General features: G+C 43.8%; 1 protein-coding gene across 1 annotated transcript in view; it reads right to left on the reverse strand.

Moving 5' to 3' along the window:
* anks1b (ankyrin repeat and sterile alpha motif domain containing 1B) overlaps positions 1-13,230 on the reverse strand; it is a 334,903-nt gene that overhangs the window by 52,244 nt on the left and 269,429 nt on the right. The window contains exon 15 of the mRNA XM_088646015.1: positions 12,134-12,240. Coding sequence (XP_088502141.1) covers positions 12,134-12,240 — 107 coding nt within the window. The remainder of the gene's footprint in view (positions 1-12,133; positions 12,241-13,230) is intronic.

Here is a 13,230-nt window from a genome sequence, read left to right on the forward strand (position 1 = left end):
TCAGGGCAGGAGCAGACAGGGAGGCTGAGCTGCTGTGAGGAATTCAGGCAGATTCAGGCAGAGAAAACTTGGGTGATGCAGAACTACTAAGCGCGCTATCATAGTCTTGGAAGCAGCTCAATGACACAGCACCACACCAGTGGCAATGCAGGGCTTAAATGGTGGGGTTTGATGATTGAAGGACCCGTTAACCGGACGACAGAGGCTGGGATAATCCACTCGAGTAAGTCCTAATTTCTCCGAGTGGAATGCGCCTCCGAGTGGGAATGGGCCTGGTTTCTGAGGCAGCTGAGGGCTGTGAGTTCTGTCTTGCCCGGGCTTGGCAGATGCATGGTCCAGGGAACACAAGTCAATTACTATGTGGAAGCGCATTTCAAACTGAGAACAGGAGGCACTTCTTAAGGTATGAGGTATGAGGATCCTATGCAGATGAAGGAGAACGTAGATACTGAAGCAGATGTCCAATCCAGAACGTTAGGCGGGTTTGTAGTCAAGAGTCAAAAGGTAGTTCGAAAGCCGAGAGATACTGAAACAGACGTCCAATCCAAAACGTAAGGCAAGTTCGTGGTTGAAAGGTGAAAGGAAGTTTCAAACAAGGCGTGGCAGGAGCTCTCTAGGAGAGGAAACAATACAGCGAGTCTAGATGGCTTAAATAGCGCTGCGTGCCGCACGGTAGACCGTGTGCTGACGAATTAACATGTGTGGCGGCGCTTGTTATTATTAACCTGCTGCTGGCACTGGTTAGCTCTCTTGTGGGTTGATCTTTGTGGTTCATGAGTAACCAGGGATCTCATCCAGCTAACCTAACAAACGGACTATAAATGGGCTGAATTACCTCTTCTTGTTTTTACCCTTTCCGGGTTTACAAAACTTTCATTACAGACCAGTGAATCTAAAGAAATAGTGAAGTAAGCAGAAAGACAGCAGACTCTGCAGTGGATTCACACCTAACATCTAATATGGGCCACCTGAGCCTGTCTGAATCAACCCCTTAAAACCTGTCTTAGGAAAGCATAATGCATAATGCAGCAATTCGTCCCTGCTTCAGGGGGAGAAAGAGCTTGTGCCTTCTGCCTGTTATTCTTTGCAGAAGTTATGCCAGATGCCTTTGATTTATCCAGAGTTTGCTGTGTTACAAGGCAGGCCACAGCGAGAGCCTTGGCAGATGATGGTTAAGGAACAGGCGCCCGGCTCTGTTCATAGAGAGCTGAAGTGTTAGGCCTCCATCTGTACGCTGCATATGTGTGTCTTCATATCTAATCTTAGCTCCTGTGGGGGTATTCTGGGAATACATACAGTACAGGAAGGAAGATTCCCAACCCCACTTTTGGCAGCAACGACAAGACTGCACACAAGTGAAAACGCACCACTTGTCCAATACTGCTTCCATATCAACAAGGTTTATTTTCAAAATCATTAAAAACACTGTTTCATACTTGAACACTATAGCACCAAGAGCTTCACCAAGTTCAAATAAAGGCTCTGCGGAAACTGAGCACATTACACAAGCTTATGCAACAGTCATCTTTCGCAGGAACAGTGGGCTGGGGGAGCAATGTTACTTCAGGCAGGCTTTTAATCTGGCGTCTACAGTGTGGATGTAAATAGAATTATTCCGAGAAGTCCATAATTATTTAATTGGCAGCTGGGGTGTGATACTATTCTGTCTGGCAAGTGCTTCTCTTTACACTGCGGACACCTCTTGCACCAGCACAGCCATTTATAATGGCTGTAACAGGAGCAGGCTCATGGAATCCTACCAATTGTACCCAAGGAAATGTCACCCAGAAGCCGTTGACACCACTCTTCCAGCAGTCTCTCAAGGCAGGGCTGTGCCCAGGGACTAGAGAATAGCTAGACTAGACTAGACCACTGCCCATCCATAAGTACCATAAGTACTGAACCAAGTACAGTACTTATTAGACCAATGGGGCTGAATTCTATTACACGTACAGGAGGTAGTGTAAGGAAATAAACCTTAGAATTAAATTAGAGAATAAGTTACAGTATGCATAAATAAGATCCTAGAGAATAGTCAGCATGGGTTTGGAAAAGGTAGATCATGCATAATTAACGTGCTAGACATTTTTCGGCAACTAACAACAGTAATGAGTACTCTTTATACTGTTGTATACAGTATACTGATAACATGCAGGTATCAAAAACAAAAACTATAAATACAAAATAGAAACATGGAGTTAGAAGAGGCTATTTAGAAAATGGTTTATGTTGACACATCATTTATATCAATAAAATGTGGGAAAGCAATAAAAAAAGGTAAACATATGTTTAAGATGTATTGTTAAAACCACAGGAGAACTAACTACCAAATGGGCTATATGGGCTGAATGGCTCCTCTCAGTTGTCATCTAACGCTTTTCAGTGGTGGAAAGGTCATGTTCAGGCACTATCACTAGTACACAACCACTATTTGTCTTGTTCATGTTGAACAAGTGAGCCACTTATTCCACTGATTACAAACAACAAAGCACAAAAGTGTGAGATATTCTGAACTCAACCACAGAAGCCAGGAGTAGAGGAGAAGGGAGAGAATTAATCAGTGCCAGTCCTGATATACAGCACAGCACGAGGATGGTCCAAATCTGAGCGAATTCAGGAGGCAGGTTTCAGCCCAACACGGGAAGCTCAGTTTCAGAGAAAATCGCATGCAGAACGATTTCAGCCCAGTCATGAGGGTGTGATGAAGAACATTTACTCTCTTTATTTGAACTGCTGACTGCAAGTGTATCACAGTAAATAAAAACCATATGATTCCTACAGCACCAGTGTACTTTATTTGATAGAAAACTCGAAAATCACAGCAGCTGTTGCACTGGTAGGAAGGATGAGGGCTCCCCTACAGCCTGAGATAAACACCTGGCTTTATTTTTTTATCTCTTTTTAATCTCTTACCTGTGAATTTCTCTGTGTACTGTAAAGAGTATGCAGAAATCAAAGATCTTAAGTTCCCCAAAAAACATGACCTGCCTGTCATGGTCTTGCAATTAGTACATATTGTAGGATAATTTCAGTCCTGTACTTACATTACTAGTTCTTCTGGGCTTTTCAAGTTTTATTCTAAAAGTTGATAATGGTATCATATTTTGTGTTTACTGTATATATCCAGATCATGGCTCTACTTCACCGTTGCTTAACATTCACGATTTTAAAACGCTAGGCATGATTTGTGTTACAGTTCTATAAGATCTGTTTATCCAAGACAGCGTCGAGGGATAGCCAGAGCAGATCCCAGCAAGCAGGACAGCCTTCATCAGGCAAAATCTCTTCATGGGGAATGACCTGGTGCTAACACCTATAGTAGTGTAATCATCACTGATCAGTCACAAGCAGAAGAGTTTAATCGTGTTTCACGGACTACACTGTGAAAATACAGGTCTTAATTAAGTAAAACATGAGCACCATTTGCCTCTTTGATAGATTATTTTTTGATCAATTCATATACCAATTCATGTACCAGTCTCAGTGTTTTTAACTTTGTTTTTTTTGTTTTTTATTGGCAGATTATCGTGAGAAAAAATGCATTTCCTAACCACAGAACGGTTTAATAATCCTTCTTGTCTGACTGCAAACTCTAATCTTCAGGACTGTTAGTACAAGTAGCTTGGTCTAGCATGGTCTGCTACTGAAAGACATCATTTAAAAAAAAAAAAAAAAAAAAAAAAGATGCCTTGCAAATTTGTGCTGGAAACAACTAGTGGGGAAGCTTCCAGAACTTATAAACGTCATTTAAAAAACAGGTTTATAAATGTAATAAAGATTTACGGAAATCCAGAGATGAGTAAGTGCACAAAACATTGTCAAGTGTGTTTGATTACCCTGTGGACGCGTCTTGATGACAAGACTCTCAGCATTGTGATGTCCCATGATGCTCTCCAAGGCACGTGCAACTCTCATGCCATGAGTCCCCCTGTCAGTTTCAGTCAGGTTTTACTGGCACCATCATATCACTGCAACAGCACGACACTCCCTCGCAGAGTCGCCCTGCGCCAGTCACCCAGTCTTCTCAGCACAAGAAGGTTTATTTCACCCCAGTCTGGAGCTCTCAGTCAGTTTCCTTACACTGAAGCCGGGGCCTCTGTTCTGGATTAAACCTGTTGGCGTGACTTTGCTGCAACACGAGGCAAACTGACTGATTACTGAATGGTGCAGGGCCCATTCTGTTTTTTTACAACAATAGATTGCACCCACCTTTCAGGGAAATTATCTGACACAATTCAGACAGAACTGGGGTCGTGTTCATTTATCAGTTTTCCAAAGCTTAAAACCCTGAAAAGATCTTAGAATAGCAAGGAGATTGGAGTAATTATGAAACTGGCATGACTGTTGTACCTTGGAAATTGACTGTAATTACCATAGCTACCACTGTGCACATACTGTAGCAGTTCTATTTAGAAGCAAAAGACTTGGCTGAAGATCAAGTCTTTAATGTTTGGAAGGAGGATGCTGTGGTACTCTATCATTGTCAATGGCTGAAAAATGAGCAGAAATGGTAGGTCAATCCTAAAATGACCTAAAGCAGGAGCTACTACTTGTGTTTTAATTAAAATGTTGGCTGCACCATGCAAAATCCTTACTCTTTTTTCAGCCTTGACTTGAATGCTACTTAATATGGCTTGAAGAAATGCAGTCCCCGAGTTCTTCCTAGCCTAGGGGAGAAAATGCGTAAAATGAACTTAAGGAACAGAGATCGCTTTAAGTGCTTGTCGTGCCAGTGTCACAAACAGGAAGCGTGTCCCATGTTGACAAAGGAGTCCAGAAAGAGAATGACGAGACAAATGGAAAACAAATTAAAATGACATGGAACAAAAAAAGCAGGTGCGACTATGCTAGTGGAGGTTTTCCTTCCCACCTACTGAATACCAGGAGCTTAAATGGCAGGGGCTAACCTCCATCATGCATGAACACACAGGCAGGCAACACAATACATGGGCAACCTTATCTACCGCTCATCTTAAGCAGCCAGAGAAAATCAGCCATAAGTACCTCTAACTGCTGACTCCTGGCTTGCGGTTTGTGCTAATATGTCATAGAGCTTATCTTCCGCAATTTCTAGCGGACTAGGATCTCTCCAGCACTGGTATAATCAATCAGCAATAACTGCCTGTCCTCTACCCAGTAAGGGCGTTCTGGGTGAGCAACACCTGGTGTACAGCATCAATTAGCACAGGGCGCCCTCTGTTCAAATAGCCATAAATATGGTGAGAAATCTGAACAGCAGTGGTAACACTTCAGCACAGGGGCTGCAAATTCTTGCATAAAATCCTTATAACCTGTAATACATGATGAGAACACGAATGCAGCTTCAGTAACCTGGTAGCACAGTAGTGCTAACAACTACATTTGACATGTGCGATCTGCACCCTTTAAAGTACAGCGCTATGGTATCTACAGTGCCCTACAAAAACATTCTGCTCCTTCTGATGGTACTGAATCACATTTATTGGAATTACAAGCTGATGTGTGCACATTTTCTTAAAGCTCAGGATTTTATTTAAAACCAGACGTCTCAAGCTGCAGACTTCCATGGGTAAGATAAGTTGTAGCAAATGTAAGGAAAAAGACCCTAAAAACTAAACTATGTTGATTGCATAAGTATTCAGACCTGTGAGCTCAATAACTGATGGAAACACCTTTGGCAGCAATTACAGTCTTTATAGCTTTGGCCTTGTGCCCTGCTGAACGGTGAATTTTTGTCCGAGTTTTAGGTGTGAAACAGGTGTTCTGCTGAGTTTTGTCAGTATTTTGCCCCAGCTATGTTCCCATCAGTCTTGACACTCTTCCCAGTCCCTGCTGATGAGAAGCAGAACTGTGACATCATGCTGCCACCATGCTTGACAGCGGGCATGATGCTGTCAGAGAGAGATGGACTATACTGTGTGTAAGTCAGTTGTAACTTAACGCAACCAAAAACACAAACACTGACCACTAAACCTTTTTTTCATACATTTACAGTATTAGTCAGGACTTTTGTTGTAAACGTATTTGGGATTTGAGAAAATAGGACACTTCCATATGATGGAGCCTGCTAATGGCTTTTACATGCTGAACTATAACCATCACGCCTGCTTGATCACAGAGGGTTTCGCCCCTGTACTGACCCCCAAATGGTGAATGTTTACCCAAATGGTAAATGTTTACACTAAACTCCTGATGACAAAGGAAGGTTTCTATTTCCTCCAGTTACATCAAAGACAGGAGGGGGGGAAACGTGTATATATAAGTTCTGTAGGACCATATCCCCTTTGAGCTACGATAGGTACTATAACTATTATGGTGCTTATTGTGGTTCCTTGTATGCATACAATAAAGCTTGGCTGGACGAACGAACACTTCAGGCTCTAATTTCTTGGTTTCTACACATACAAGCCTCCTTTGTGGTACACTGCTGAACCATGGACCTGGACTCCCATCTCAGCCACTGGGCGTAGTTGCTCATTTGAAGTCACTGCTGGCCTCACAGTGGTGTCTTGAGCCCGTTTCCTTACTGCTTAGCTGCTCAGTTGGATCTAGGAACACTGGGGAGTCTTGCACCTCTTTCTGATTAACTTCACCACGTTCAAAGAAGTATAAGACAAGATCACTTTATTGGCCATACTGTTTACAATTTCTTGCATTAGGAATTCATCTTTTCGCAGACCCCAGCTTGCTCTCCATGAGACACACAGACAGGGAGAGAAGCTTGGGGTCAGAGCACAGGGTCAGCCATTTATACAGCACCCCTGGAGCAGCTGGGGGTGAAGGGCCTTGCTCAGGGGCCCAATAGAGTAGGATTCCTCTGCCGGCCGCAGGATGCGAACCAGCAACCTTCCAGCCACAGGCGCAGATCCTGAGCCAGAGAGCCAACGCTCCGCCCCATGAAGTCTCTTTGAAATGTGTTGATCCTCTGTTCCTGATGGGTCCCTATTCACCCCTGAGATGTCTTGATAGCTGCTTGGTCTTCATGCTTGAATCTGTGCTTGGAGTCAGCCTGACTAAAGGAACTACAGAGACAGGTGAATTTCATTGAAAACAGCTGAGTCTCTATTACTGAACACAGACAGGGGCCACACAACTCATTTCGTGTTTCATTACAGTAATTTTATGTACCTACATTAATTTTGCCACAGAAAGGTGTTTGAATATTTATGCAATCAAGACTTTTCCATTTTTCTTTCATGCTAATTCTCTATTTACTACTTTCACTTGTTTTTTCCTTTGAATGTGTGGAGTAGGCTGACGGTTGTGTATAAAACAAATATTGCAACTTCCAATTTAAGGCAGCAAAATGTGAAAACTGTCCCAGGGCCTGAATATGTTCGCAAGGCGCTGTACAATGGCTGGAGGCAGCAGTCTGATCTGTTTAATGACAAACAGCTATGGCCTCTGCCTTGTCTGTCCGGTCTCATCTCCTCTATAACTGCATAACTGCAGCTATGAGGTCTTCCACAAATCATACAAATGCCAGACAAAGCTTCTGCAGCTTACTGGAAGTTGTGCAACACAATAAATGACCCTTGCTCATACATGCTTAAAACATTTTAGTTTCAGCACAGACATACAATATGAAATGGGAGAGCTCGCTAAACACAGAACTGACATCCAGTCACTTGCTATGAATGTACTTTTCTGGCTCTGTTGGATAATGCCAGGTTAAGCAGGCCTGGAAGGACAAAGAAAGAAGCGGATGTCACAGACAGTTTGTGAGGCCGCACACACTCTCTCATGTGCAATGAAACTATGAGGGTATCTGTGTATCTGAGGTAAAGGTTTCTATGTATCTGAATGTGTAATAAGGTTATTCTCCTTGTGGTCTTGCTTATCTTGTGTTTAGTACTGTACTTAACCTGATTAGCAGAATACTGCAGATATTTCTTATTTGTGGTAGTTTGCCTTTGTATTCAATTAACTACAATGTCCCAGTCACTGAAACATCATGCAGTCTCTGCCCAGTTTCACAGAGTATCTGTGGCTTCAAATCCCTGGCTCAGTTCTCTTTCGGGGGCCCGTTGTTTGAATTTGAACACGTGCTGGGGCTGTTTCCGACAGGTGGGCTGTAGAGACTGGGACCTGGAAGGGAGCAGTGAACTTTGCCGGGGGTGTGGCTTGGAGAGAGGGACAGGCCTGTCTAACCCTGACCACACACACACAGACACAACTCTGGCTGGAGAGCAGGACAGACTCCAGAGGAAGAAGGTGAGGAGGCGAGGAGGAACACCCAGCTCTGTCTCTGGTCCTGTGGCACAAGTCCAGATGCCCTCTCTCCATGATAAAGGGAGGCAGAGATAAGGCGAGACTAAAAACAGCTAATACTCCATTGCTGATCCGCAAGATCTAAGCTGACAGGCACTGAGACACCTTAATAGCAGGCACGGGCAGTGCTATTTTACTCCACTAGGAGACACTGTCGGCGACACAGAAAATTTGTTACAGAAAAGGAAACTTTCACACAATTACAACTGTATTTTAAGATCTTCACTTCACATCAATCTGAAACTCCATTGTAGACTGCATCTAACACGTGAAAGGGAAGATATAAGCAAATAACTACACAAAGCAATGTGAAAACATGCACTATTGCAACCCAGAGGGACTGTTCAATGCATGAGGTGCAATCAGCAGGTTTGTGCTTACATCAGCTGAATGGCACTAGAGTTCAATCATAGCAAAACATAGCATGTCAATGTTATTTCAACACATTTGAAATCTAATTAAATTGAGCCTCTTATCTCACAGAATAACCACTGTATCTATTATCCCATACCCTTCATGCATTCTATTATTTTTTTCAGTAAGGGTTACCAAATAAACTACAACAAAATGCCTTTCATATCTGAGTGAAAAAGACAGGGAGTTTTCTGTCTTCCTTCTTATGAAGTAATATTATTATGAGATAAAGAGAGATTCAGTGCTTTAACCAAAACACGGCTGTCTCTGGCTCAGTAAGAAATATTAGATACAGGTACATGTTTAATGGGACAATCAGTATGGGTAGGTCACCCCTGTCAGTGAGGAAGCCCTCTCCAGATTTTGTTTCTACTAGTGAACAGGTTAGCCTTCCTGTTATTCTTGTTGGCTCCGATAGTTTCACTGGAAAGCCAAGACTGTTAAAACTACACAAAAAAGCATTTTAAACCAAGAATCGAGAACAGGAGGCACATCATTACTCATAGGGTGTGGGAACATGGAACAAGCCTTCACGGACTTTACTGTATGTGGTTTTAGTCTCACGGTCCAGTTCTATTTTGTGAGCACTTTGTTTAAATGGAAACATTGCCCAGGACTGTGCCTGACAGCGAACTGGAACAGGGCAGTGAACTCTGCCCGGGGCGTGGCTGAGAGAGGGAGAAGACCAGCCGTGTTGGTGAAACTGAAACCCTGGGTTCTTCCAAGAGGTGACTGGAAGAACTGGATCCATTCCTGTAGCTACTAATGACCCAATGGGGCCCAGATGGGCTGAGTGGCCTTCTCTCACTTGCAGCCTTTCTTTCGTACTTATCTCCTTAACTGGTTTACAAAGAGCTCTCTCCATCCCCTGTTCTTCAGTGTGCCTGCTGCAACACAGGACTCCAATTTCAGGAGAAAAAGGAAAGCACAAGTCAAAGGCAACTGTGACCAAATGTGATGACCCTCAGTGTATCCGAACATACGTGACTTCAGATGTCCCCTTACAGTGGGACATTGACGCTTGCGTCTTAACATAAAAAATAAATTTTAAGATAATAAATAAAGCTGGAAATGTATAACGGTGTGAGCATCAGAAGGAGCTAAGAATGACAACACTGGCAGGTATCCACTAATACAGTATTACTGTAGATGCACCTCAAAAGCAAACCGACACCTCTTCTTTTGCTGTTGCAGTAAAAAGGCACATGTACTGTACAGTAATTACAGCGTCACATGGAAGCACAGCCATTAATCAATCTATGGAGTGGAGGGAGGAGGGGGTAAGTGTTTGGGAACTGGGTGACTACACTCATGTGAGGATCAATAGAGCGATCGCATCTTCCTGCTGGGAATACCGACATGGGGAATTTCTGAACGTCTGGACACTTCTGATTCCAAATCTCAGAAGTCCAGCTTATGCTTCACTTTGAATGTGTAACCCATTATTTCTTTCGGACCTGTAACATACAGTATGTTCCCCCACTCCGTCACCCTTTTTATAAGAATTAAGCAAAGGGAAAGGTTAGATAAATGGGAAACATTCAAAGACTCAGCTAAAAACAGAACTGTTTGGTAGATAAGGACAATGTATACATCTGAAGCACTGCCAAAGAACTGAAATTAACATTCATTTGTGAAATACAATACTAAAAGCACTTGATGTCTAAGCTTGTTATGTAAAAATGATAATTTTCTTGTCGTGAAGCCTGCCGAGTAACGCAGAGAAGACAGAAGCTTTTTTTTAGATGGATGTCTATTTTAATTTCTGCTCTTAAGCAACCATAATGTCTCGAAATACATCAAGGTTTCTATTTGAATAAAATGTGAATTCTTCCATTTTATTTATGGAGAGCACATTATTGAATCAATTTCATCTTTAGTGTGTAAAAAACGTAAAAAGGGATTAATAGTTATCAAACATTTTGTAAAATACCAACAGCTGAAGCTGAGAGAAAGAACTGATTCTTTCTTTGCCTAAGTGTTACATCTCCCTTCTGTACAAAAGAAACTTTGTAATCAAACAATAAATCTCAAGTTTTTACACTTCTGATCATTGCAAGAATGAGGACAGTGGAAGGAAAGTTCATATTGAAACTGACACTGCATGCAAAACAACTGAAATAAACTGTCCTTAGCAGGTAGAGTATGTGACATTTTCAACACTTTTCCCACATAACAGTTTGATTTCAAAACCATGACATGTTCAGCTCATGTGGTATTTGTCTCGTTCGTCTGTATTTTTGTGATCGCCCTCTCCAGCTATTCCTCGAGGAAAGAAGAATATGTTGAACACGCACAGCCAAGTTGTCAGATGCTCGCAACATCATCTTGCACAGCACCGCACTGTTACACACGTACAGTACAATGAGACTGACCCTTAATGAATGTGAGAATGTGTAATTCTACCAGCGTTGATTATCTCAGCCCAAAACCTCTTTCTGTCCAGCACTGAACAACCCCAGAACGAGGCACTACATCACGGTTAATGGCCCACAGGAGTGAGCCAGTTGCTTTGGCAACAGTAAGACTGGATGCAGGTCATGTTGTGCACTGCTCCAGGGAAAAGCATGCAGGAGCAGGGAATGGTGGCACTAAATAATTGGCAGAGGGTTTAATTAAAGAGGCTCATGTGACGTTCCGCACAGATAGCACCCCTAAAACCAAAACAATGCACAATGTGAAGAAACGCACGCTGCTCAAAAGCATCCATATTACTCCGCGCCAACAAGTTTTAGGAGCACCAGCTACAAAGCTTTCATCATTCCCAGCTTTATTGTTAGGATCACAAATGTGACTGCTGCTACAATAATCGCTAGAATTCTTACGAGGGCAACAGCGAAGTATCAGAAAAGAAAAAAAAAAAGATTGTTACATTTGTTCAGAAAAGCAATGTTTTCTCTCATCTATCCTTTTTAGAAATGCTGTGTTTTAAAAGCTGTGTTTTGCACCGCAAAGTGAGCAAAGCACATCGCCACCAACCAGAGAAAATGAAAGATGTTCAGTCTGACGTGTGTAGGCACCTATGCGATCCATTGGCATTTGAAACAATTAGGTGGGCACATTGGAATGGGCAGGTGAAAATGCACCCACAGGCTCTTTATACCACCCATGGCTTATTACATAACAAATAAGGTAGGAACTTGAGAATGTTATTCCAGGATAAACATATAGCGAATCTAAACTCAAACTATGGAATAACCTGTCACTGATGTGTGATTATGCAATTAAAAATAAGGAAAAGGAAAGAAGGAAGCCCCGTCCGAGAGAAATGACAATATTCAAAAGCCACCCCCCACCCCCCCCACCGCCACCACCCACAGGCAAAAACACACACAGTCACCATTTCTGAACAACAGCAAAGCAAACATACAGGGGGAAAGCTCCCAAGTGCTGTGGCGTCTCAGTGCCTTCCCGAGGCAGCGCGCGCCCGTGCCGGTGCCAGGGGAGAAACTTGCGGGGCTGTACTCACCATGAACTGCACGTTGTCAAATCCGTTAGCCAGCAGGTGGTTCTCGTACTGCACGAGCCCGATGCTGTCCAGCCACTGTCCCACAGACTGCACGGGACACCGCGGTCCTATGAGAGGGTGAAGAGGGAGTCTTTTGAGCAGAGAGTAACCATCTATCCGGTAGCACCGGCAGTCCGGCTGGGAGAGCTGGCACTGCCACATCACGTTCCGGGAGAAGTGGCTGTCGAAAGAGCCGGCCAGCTTGACAGATCTTAGTGTTCGCCGCTCCTCCAGAAGAAATTAAGAACCGGAAGGGGGCTGAGGGGAGGGTGGGTTGGGTGGGGGGGGGTGGGGAAAAAGAATCTTGCTTTGGAGTGTAGTCCACTTCAAGGTGCTGCCCGGTATTCGATCACCATCTTAAACTGTAGTCATCGATCTGTTATCAATAGCCACTGATCGCACGGGGAGCGCACGCTGAACGCTGTCAGCTGTTGCTGGTTCCAGGTCTCTGCTGTCTGAGTACTCCACAGTGAGCAGTGCTTCGCTGGCAGCTAGAATTCTTTTTATCAAGTACTCCTACACTCATCAGTATGCTGCACCACGCTCCCCGCTCCCCCTCATTCCTGTTCATTACCCAGCCCTGGCTACACCTCGCATTCGCGATAATAGCCATCAGATCAGGCAGATCTCTTTGTCTGGGAGCTGGGAGCCTGCCGCTGCTGCTGTTCCCTCCTACACACCCACCCAAGCACCAATCTTGAATGATGAGAGCAGTCAAAACAGATGCAGAAAATAGCAAAGTTCAAAAGCCTTTTTTTTCTCTTTTTTTCTCCCTCTCCCCCCCCAAAAAAACACACACACACACCTCTCCTCACCCCCCCAGGGATGAGGGTGCTGGTTTATGAAGTGGGGTGTCTGTGTGTGTTTGCGGGGCTTGGGGGGGGGGGTTAGGGTAGGGTGGGGTGATAAAGTAAGTAAAATGGCCTTTGGTGTTTCCAGCGTGGTGAAGAACTGCCCCAGCTCGCGGCTCAGGCACACGGGGAGACGGGAGAGGAGAGTCTGACAGCGTGGAGCTGAAGGGTTTATCTGCGGGGGAGAGGGGAGGCTTGTACCGCGAG

The sequence above is a fragment of the Lepisosteus platostomus genome, chromosome 9, assembly GCF_059453375.1.
Source record: "Lepisosteus platostomus isolate fLepPlt1 chromosome 9, fLepPlt1.hap1, whole genome shotgun sequence".
Lineage (NCBI taxonomy): Eukaryota > Metazoa > Chordata > Actinopteri > Semionotiformes > Lepisosteidae > Lepisosteus > Lepisosteus platostomus.